General features: G+C 35.5%; 1 protein-coding gene across 1 annotated transcript; it reads left to right on the forward strand.

The window, feature by feature from the left end:
* The first annotated feature begins 321 nt into the window (after positions 1-321).
* LOC115926163 (G-protein coupled receptor 54-like) lies at positions 322-5,027 on the forward strand. The gene is made up of 4 exons (XM_030990700.1): positions 322-684; positions 2,619-2,754; positions 3,244-3,456; positions 4,567-5,027. Exons 1-4 carry the CDS (start codon positions 322-324, stop codon positions 5,025-5,027), a joined length of 1,173 nt encoding a protein of 390 aa, XP_030846560.1.
* Positions 5,028-10,429: the final 5,402 nt, after the last annotated feature.

Genomic DNA, 10,429 nt, shown 5'->3' on the forward strand with positions numbered 1-10,429 from the left:
CTGGGACTCGAACCACGAACTCTTTGTTCTACAGTTCGTCACCAGTCGAACTCGTTGATTTGCATGACAGAGAACAAGGCTATCGGAGGAGGAGTGTGTGGGATGATTTTGTATCATTCTCTGTTTTTATGTTGCCCCGCCCCCATCTTTTTTCTCCCCTCTCTTTCTCTCCCCGTTCTCTCGCTTTCTCTTTCTCTCCCTCTCTTTAACCCCCCCCCCCCCCTCTCTCTGTCCCCACTTTTATCCCCTTTTTGGTATAAGATTGTTGTGATCAACAACTCCTCTTTGACATTGTATTTTGTTTCTTTATACAGAGCGATGATGACGACCCCTTCATCGGTTGGTCTGAACACCACCTTTCCATTCATGAGCAATGACATGGTCTCAGGGACCGCCGGGCCCGACGATGATGACGGGCCTCAGACCGTTACGCTCACAAGCTGGCTTGTACCTCTCATATTCGGCATCATCACCGTCGTCGGAGTCAGCGGCAACGCCATCGTATGTTACGTAATATCACGCCATGTTCAGATGCGTACAGCGACGAATTATTACATCATGAACTTAGCTATCACCGACATAGCGTTTTTGGTGTGTTGTGCACCGTTTACAGCAGCTGTGTATGCAACGAATAACTGGATCTTCGGCAGATTCATATGCAAATTCGTCATGTACATGATGCAGGTACGTAGGCGACTATTCCGTATCGTTGATAGACACCGATGGCGACACTAATATTTTTACATGGGGATGGGAGGGGTAGACTGAGGGAAATTAGATACTGGAAAATATTTGTTCAGTGCAAGAGAATACCAGAAAAACAGTCGTTTACCAGCACTCCAAAAGTTGTTTGGGCTGCGGTGGGAGAAAATCGAAGTCAGGACATTATACAACAAAACTTGCGCCTCATTCTTGTGTTGCATCTGAAAGGCATTGACCACGAGTTTAACGTTAATTATAATGACAATGGAATCATCTACTGTACCATGGATATCCTTTAGAAAATTTGAGAAATTGTGATTACTCAAGCTGGCACTATGAACATGACTGACAAAGAAAGCGGACAAAATATACAGTTCCTCAGGTAGACAAAGGAACATCCCTTCACTGCTATTATGTAAAAAGGTGAATATGCATGTGACACATGTTCTACACATTTTTACATAATAGCAGTGGAGGGATGTTCCTTTGTCTAACTGAGGAACTGTATATTTTGTCCGCTTTCTTTGTCAGTTTTGTTCATAGTGTGGATATCGGAGTAAAATTAGAGACAAAAAAATGAACTTCACATGAACCGAACGGGACATCTAGATTGTCCTCAAGCAAACGAAATCCAATTAACGGGATTTCAAGAATAATGTGAATCAATTTAAACTTTCTGGTGTTTGCTGTTTCTATTTAATAACACATAGCCCTGCCCTCAATGACGTACATTCAAATGTACACATAAATTCGGTTGCTTTGACCATGGACTTACTTCGTAGTAGGTCCATGCATTGACCTATTTACCGCTTGTTAAATAAATCGTGGAGGAAATATGAAAATATTTGTTGTTGGTTAGTGTCACATTCTTTTTTCTAATGAAAATCAAAGAACCTGAAATGAACCCGTCTTTAATCCATTTATTTCTCTCTTGCTTAAAGCGTATATAAGATTTAGGTACATTAATCAATATAATTAATAGGATTAAATCTTAAATATAGATATCTTAGCCCTGTACTACATGTACGTGACAGAACAAGTGCATTAACATAGAAAGGGCAAATCATTCACTGCCTTTAAACAAAATTGACCTAGATGTTATGACTCGGCTGACCATATGCAACATATTTAGACCAGTTCGTAGTTCGCTCTGGTACATACTTATAACCCCAACATATTTACACATCTTTTACACATGAAGACGTCCCACATTGTGCATTTTAGAATAATCACTGTCAAAGTAATGGATATGCTTTAGGAATACCCTTTGTTTACCCTCTAAAGAAGAATGCTTCCACCTGTGTATCAAAGAATTTACTACCGGTGCATTAATACATTATTGATTACATAACTTACATGAGCACGAACCATTAGTCGCCTCGACAAAAGGGGAATTCGGTTTCTTAACTCATTGATTGTCATATATTTGTGGTGCATATGCGATAGTGTACACGTTTCTGATTTTTTTTTTAATGAACCATTTGTGATCATCATGCTTAATGGATAAATTAGATAACAGGTTGATAGCATTTTTTATTTGCGTTTTACTGCGTTTTAGCTGATTTGTCGACCAATTATTTATAGATTTTTGCCCCGTACAGAAATGTTTCTTTCACATAATTTTTTTTTTCAATAAGGAGATTGAAGCAAAACAGAAATCTAAAAGATTATAATTCCCCTCTTGGACATAAAGTGTTGATCGGGATTGACTGAAAATGTTCAGAACAATCTCTCGGTTACCTATTATTGTTTGTTATGTCTATATTTCTATTATATTCCACTTTATATACAGTGTGTTTTACTTTAATATTCAGTGGTGATTTTGCCTAAGTTACTTAATATAAGAGAGTGAATTTTTGTTTCCCTCCTTTAAACAAATACTCTAATAGTGTCTTTATCTCCTTTCCTGTTGCTAGGTAACAGCTCAAGCCACGTGTATGACGTTGACAGCAATGAGCATTGACAGGTACCAAGCAATCATGCGACCTCTACGGTCATTAGGGACCAGGACTCAATCTGGAGTGCTAGTCGTTAGTGCTTGTATATGGGGAGGTAAGGTCATTCAAGTTTTTTGATGTTATGGATTTTTTTTTGAAAGGCCATTGAAATGTTGTTCGGACAATGACATAGTTTTTGTAATGAATGGTTTATTGAAAAATACTGAAAATAGCAGCTCGATAGCTGAATTACATTCAGTTTACAATAAAAGCACGTGAGATATAATTATAGCAATATTAAAACAATTTAATATTACATCAAGCTTACGAGAATAAATACAAAGATATTATTAATAGGATATAATATTATTTAAAACAAAGTCATAATTAACACTATTCTAAAAGTTAACACAATGTGAACAAAATTACAATTTAAACATTGTTAATTTTGTATAAATTTCGAAAATGGTGACGAGATAGTTCTTTTTAAAGAGAATCAGAAGAAAAACAGCAAGGTATAAACTGATAATACAAATGAGTTTACATGAAGAAATTGTTTTCATGAAGAAAATAATATTAAAACAATTCTTCCATCTATGTCCAGTTTCAGCGTTAATTGCGATTCCTATCGCGGTGTACTTCGACGTGAAGCAGTTCGAGTTCGGACCCGTATGCATCGAAGATTGGCCGAACAAACAATATATGTACCCAGCCTACGGTCTCTTCACCGTCATCGTCCTCTACGTCATTCCCCTCTTCATCATCGTAGTCTGTTATGTTTCCATGCTAAGAACGCTCTGGAGGACATCTCTACCGGGTAAGTGACAATATGATCAGATGGCAGCGTCTCAATAATTGCCCTTTACGCGAATATAATAATAATAATAATATAATAAATTGTTGTTATTGATAATGGAAGTGGTTTGACAACAATTTCATTGCGGTCAAATGCCGCATTATGAAATCTTTAAAGGTAAAAATCAGTATAAAATCGGTAATAATATGTTCCGCGCCTAGAAACGTAGTAATGGGCGCATTATAAATGTGAGCTATTATTATTTATTATTATTATTATAAGAAACGCTCCAATTTCAAAAAAGGAAATGGAAGCTCTTATTACCAATGTGAAAGAATATGTTTTGACTAATACATGATGATACAAATTTTGCCGGGAAACCGCCTACTAATTGATATATTTGGTAAATTAGTTTATCTATTGGTATGTGAGAGATAAACGCACGTGTCGCGCACGTGTGCGTAGTATACATCTTTTTGTGTACAGTGCTTGTAACTTTACGAAGACTGGGCCAAATTTCTTATCATTTGATGATTCCAGAACCTGAGTACACACCAATACTTATATGATAGATGATCAACCTTTTCTGATCGATTCCACAACGTTTCTTTCACAATGCAATCGCATGACCATAACCGGTCTTTATCTTTAACATGATAGAAATACTATACAATCATGTAAATCATAAAATAAGTACGCGAATAATCATAGTACAACATGCTAATCAAATAATAATATCTAATTGAACATTTGGGGAGATGAATGAATGAAGTTACTCAATTGGGTTAAAACATAAAGAAATGCAGTATAAAGAGAATTACATGTACATCGTAATCCAATATCATTATTATACTTTGGATTTCAAGGCGCACAAGTCCCATGTCACACTGCGTTGTGGGAATCGGCAAAATTAAAATCATCTCACAAACCTCCTTTTAGGTACTTTAATAGCCAAATTATTACGACCACTGCCTAATGGTATAGGATTCATATGTAAAAGTTAACATAAAATGATTCATATTGTGTCTTTGCAGTAAAGTAAGAGTCAATTAATTGTTTCCTCCATTCAGTTCTACTTGAACAAATTCCTGTGATAACTTCTTATTTTGTCCTTTCCCCTTATATTACCAGGAGAAGAGGAAGCTTGTCAAAGCCAGAATCATCGACGTGCTCATAAACAAAAACGGCGGGTAACACTGATGGTACTAAGCGTCGTCATCGTCTTCGCTGCCTGCTGGTTTCCCGTCTACGTCGTCAATCTATGGTTCCGCTTCGATCCCAACTTTCCTAAAACCAATTTCATGTACGGCGTCAAGGTCTTTGCGCACCTTCTCACCTACGCGAACTCGTGCATCAACCCGTTCGTCTACTCGTTCATGGGTCGGAACTTTCAGCGGTATTTTCGGAAGGAATGCGCGTGCTGTTACCCGTGCTCTTGCCAATCGAAAGGGTATACGCAGACCGGTGGTCGTAAAGTGATGACGGAGGACCGCGCGATGGCACATTTTAAGTCTGGACATTCGACAGGGAATACGCAGTCGACGGTGGCTTTGCCACTCTTCTCTCGCAGCTCGCGAAGCTCACAATCATGATCACTGGGAAAGGTGAACTAGACGAGGATACTGATGTCGAATTGTCAATTTACATTGTCAGCATTGTCTAGAACTGTTTTTTCACTATCATGACTATAATGTCATTCTTGCACGCTGAAGTCTCATTTTGTTAAGTAACAATTTGAGAAGTCGTTCAGGAATACTTCGGGTGTGAGCAATCATGTTAATATAGACCTTTACTAATATTTGATACTCGTATAAGATGGAGCCACATTACATCATCGAGGCATCACAGAACTAGGGAGTAATAATACTTAAGTAAATTTTCGCAAAAGCTGTGACCCTTTACCGAATCTACAGCCACGATTTTCAACATCAGTGGTTCTGTACAGGTAAAAAAATGATCTGAAGCTGATAATTAGAAAGTTGTGACTTATCAAAATCTAAATATTAAATAAAAATGTTTGAGAATTTTAAATCGGCTTATTGGCCTGGGAAAGATTTTATTTTGGAATCTCAACGTAAATTCGTGACTTACATCTGATATCAAAACTTTCACTAATCTTTTTCTATCCGTTATGTTATATTCAGAGCCATCTATCATGTCTATTTACAAAGTTAGGTCTACTCCGCTCGAGTTGGGCACAGTATGGCGACTGTTCATAGTTGGGCAAGTACGGCTCAAGAGAGTACACGCCATGTTGGATCCAATTAAATTGTAGCCCAACTCAAACTAACTTGGCCAAACTCTTGGTATCAACTCGAATACGCATGTTTTGCTTCAAGCAACCTGCCTTCTGAATTGTTTCCCAATTCAATTTTTCTTTGTAAATGCATAATCATGATTTCAGGTAGTATTTAAATATATTCTATAAACATTTGAAAGAGCATAACTATGAATTATTATACATCTGTTTTTCAATACAATTCACATGCTGGTTATTATACACGTTTGATTGTTTATATATTTATAAACTACATTGAATTATGTGTAATGTGTATACACTAATAGATTATCTGCAATCTAAATAATGTTTGTGTATTTATTGTTCTTTACTTGAATATAGGATAATCTATGAGATATAAATGTATATAAGCATTGTACAGTATTTAAATTCTTTTGTATTATTACTTCTAAAATAATATATACTTAGATAAGAATACTATACCGACGTCTATTTTACAATACAAGTGTCTGATTGTCAACTTTGGAACTTCTTTTCTTGTCATATGGTACCTGATGTACGTTGTTACTGTGCCTTTCGATGTTTATTTTATTTATCAGGTTTTGTTTTTTGTCTTATACGAAACCATAAAAGCAATGGAATTGATTGGGAATTCATTTTCACGCTTCACTTCGAAGTAACTAGTAAAACAAAATGGAGGAAGTGGTTGGTGATTGTACGGTTCAAGTTTCTTTCTCTAGCATGTTCAAAGACACTCGTAATACTCACAGAAAAATGTCGGTCAAAACAAGGGAAACAGCAACACCACCAACTTCTACTAACCTACTACAGCAACAACTATTACCACTACTACCATTAGTAGTACTACAACAAAACCCACAACCACCACCATTACTTCTACTGCTACTGTTGCTGCGGTTCGACAACAACAGCAACTACTACTACTACTACTACTACTACTACTACTACTACTACTACTACTACTACTACTACTACTTCTCGGAACAGCTTCTATGACTCTTATACCAACAACAACAAGAACAACAACGACAGACAATATTAAACAACTACTACTTCTACAACTACTGCTACTACTACTACTTCTACAAATATGGATTAAATGTTATACTACTGCTATTGCTGCTGCTGCTGATATTACTACTACTGTGCAAAATAGGTCTAAATCAAGTCTTGGATGTACATAATTTCATGCGAGCAGAAGTGCAAACGGAACCCCTGTACGATTGCTAAAGAAATGTATAATACTGCTGCTACTGCTACTACTACTACTTCTAAAAACTACTACTGTAAACTACTACTACTATTATTATTACTATAACTTCTACTTCTACTACCACCACTACTACTACCACTATAAATGTATTATTATTATTATTATTATTATTATTATTATTACTACTACTACTACTACAACTCCTAGTAGTTCTACTGCTCGAACTGCCACCAATATCACTACTACTACGACCGCTACTCATACTCTTAATACTACAAAGTACTACTACTACTACTGCTGCTACTACTACTACTACTACTTTTACTACTACTACTACTACTACTACTTCTAATACTACTAGTATTATGCATTTCTACTACTGATATAACAACTACTAGTACTACTGCCGCTGGCGGCCTGGCGTTGATATTACTATATGACTACCACTACCATAACTTTTACCACTACTTTTACCACTTCTGCTTCTAATGCTACTACTACTACTGCTACTACTACTACTACTACTACTACTACTACTACTACTACTACTACTACCACCACCACCACCACTACTAAAACTCATAAGTGTATAAATATTACTATTTCTAGTACAACTACTACTACTACTACTACTATTACTACTGCTACAACAACAACCAACATAACTACTACTGCTGCTACTACGACTACTCCCGCTACAACTATTGATACTGCTACTTTTACTTTTACTTCTACTTATATTACTAGTACTACTTCTACTTCATTACTTCTGATACTACTACAACTACTACAACAACAACTACTACTACTACTAATACTAATACTACTAATACTGTTACCATTAATACTTCTACAACTGCTAAAACTATCAATAATAATACTGCTGCTGCTGCTACTACTATTACTACTACTACAAACATTACTACAGTACTACTACTACTACTACTACTACCTCTGCTGTTTCTTTTACTAATACTACTACACCACTACCACCACCCCCAACAACAACAACTACTTCTACTACCACCACTACTACTACTACTACTACTACACCACCACCACCAACAACAACAACAACAACAACAACAACAACAACAACAACTACTACTACTACGTCTGCTTCTACAACAACAACTACTACTACTACTTTTAATACCATCACCACTAATACTACTACTAATACTCCTACCACCACATAAAACTTATTTTTTCTACTACTATCACTACTACTTTTACTACTGCTTCCACTTTACGTCTACTACAACTACTACTACTACTCCTTATACTAATACTACTACTGCTACTACTTCTACTACTACTACAACTCAACTACTTATTCTTCAACTACTACGGGTAAAACTACAACTAATATACTACTACTGCTGCCTCTACTAATATTGCTACTTCTACTACTACTTCTGTTACCATGAATACTTCTACCATAACTACTACTACTACTACTTATACTACTCCTATTGTAAATTTGAGTGCTTTGTACTTGTTACTATACTGCTAATAATGACAGTGGTAACATTTTTTCTCATCTCTTGATTAATATCACATCATTTGATGCGACAAGTACTACAATTCGCAATTCGGGGTTACCCCAAGTTATCATTCTGAGGCTGTCCAAAATTCTTTTTATTCTTTTTTCTTTTCTTTTTTTTCTCTTTTTATCTTACTTTATTGTTCTTATCGTGCAATTGCAGCGTCTTTTTGGAGTCTATGAATTTTCTGTTAAAATACATTATAAAAAAAAATCTTAAAGCAGTCCATTCGCGTGTGTGTTAAGACTATGAACTGTTATCGTTTAAGTTTATTGAAATACGAGGTCAAAGTTATGATATTTTCAACAAAGATAAAGCATTTTATAGGGTATGATCTATATAGATTAACTACAGTTAACAAAGTATGTTCGTGATTTTAATTTATAAAAATACTAAAGAGGCTTACTGGTATCATTGTCAACAGAATAAGTAAGATTAGATTTATAAATTGTGTCACCGATTAAAACCCAGTGATTGTCATTATATTATTATTTGTTAGAACTAAACATGTTATTCTTTCAGGCTATTTGTAAACAGAATAATCTTATTTTATGTTTTTTTGTTTTTTTTGTTCTGCGTTGACGCGATAGGAAAGGGGAGATATACAGCACGTTTCGTTTATTTTATTAGTATGGATATTCTCACAACGTTATTCTTGCAAAGGTTTTGTTTTCTTATTTTTGTTTGTCTGTCATAGAGTGAATATTAATAAAAAGAAGAAATTTAAAGGTTTAGAGTATTATATGTCTGGTCGTCATTCGAATATTTTCCTGTCGATTTCCAACCTGCACATTTTTAGAGGATTTATTTTTTGAATTTGCCTACATTCAAAGTATCAATACAGCATGATCAAATATGTTTTCAAATATTTACCAATACTACACATCTAGAAGTTAAAATAGAGTGGGAAAAGGGACAGACGACAAGTAAATATATCAAACATTATTGTTGAATAGGAAAGTATGGAGGTAATACCCCCACAAAACATTTATTCCTATAGAGTGAGAGATCATGGGGAAACGAAAGGCGTCAGTGAGAGTGAGTGAGACAGAGAGAGAGAGAGAGAGACGAATATAGATAGGCATCCACATAGTGCTGAAGATGGAAAAAAGAGTGAGGAGAATGTGAGTACAAGAAGAGATGAAATTGAACATTATATTATGAGCAGAAAGTTAGCGTATTTGAAGGAGGGGCTCAGGGTTAGGCCCCTTCTGCTGGATTTTTCGACCAGGAGAAAGAAACATAATCCCTACTATAAGTACTAGTGAGCACGTTGGAAATACTATCAAGTCAGTTCAGGAAACGCAAGAAATGTACTGGCCTATTCCCCAAAGATGGTAAGCTTAAATATTTTTTTCCCTCTTGAAGCTAAACTGGATAGGCCATGAAGCAGAATCTCAGTAGATAGTACGGGACACAAGAAATATAGATTAACAGCATTTGCTTATCAAACTTGCTTACATAATTGTAGAACATCGAAATATTTAGGTGCAGAAAGAAATGATTATGAAAAAATGATATTCTTAGTGACATTATAAACATAGGGCTAAAAAGGGTATGTTTCTTTGACTTTAACTCTGTATAAATACTTGGAATACAAATAACACAAAGTTTTACCATCGACTCACATGTTGAAGTAAGAAGGGGGAATCCCCTGACACGCCCCCTACATTACCATGCACATGGACTGCCCTGGGAGTTTTCAGGTTTGTTTACATTTTGTCACATTCACGCTATAGTCTCGAGCAATGCGTATATGTCAAAGTGAGATTCATTGCAATTCGATATCAAATAAAGACTTGCCTTTTGAAATATTTAAAAAACAAATTTCAGGAATTAAAGGCATTTACATGAATAACTCTTATATTTTCAAATAAAGACCTAGAAATATTTGAGTAAAAATAAACGATTTTTTTTCTTCAGTTTTTTAAAACTTTGATTAAGACTAGCACTATTAAACAAACGAGGTACGAA

This window comes from Strongylocentrotus purpuratus, unplaced genomic scaffold (genome assembly GCF_000002235.5).
Source record: "Strongylocentrotus purpuratus isolate Spur 01 unplaced genomic scaffold, Spur_5.0 spur5_scaffold_19, whole genome shotgun sequence".
Lineage (NCBI taxonomy): Eukaryota > Metazoa > Echinodermata > Echinoidea > Camarodonta > Strongylocentrotidae > Strongylocentrotus > Strongylocentrotus purpuratus.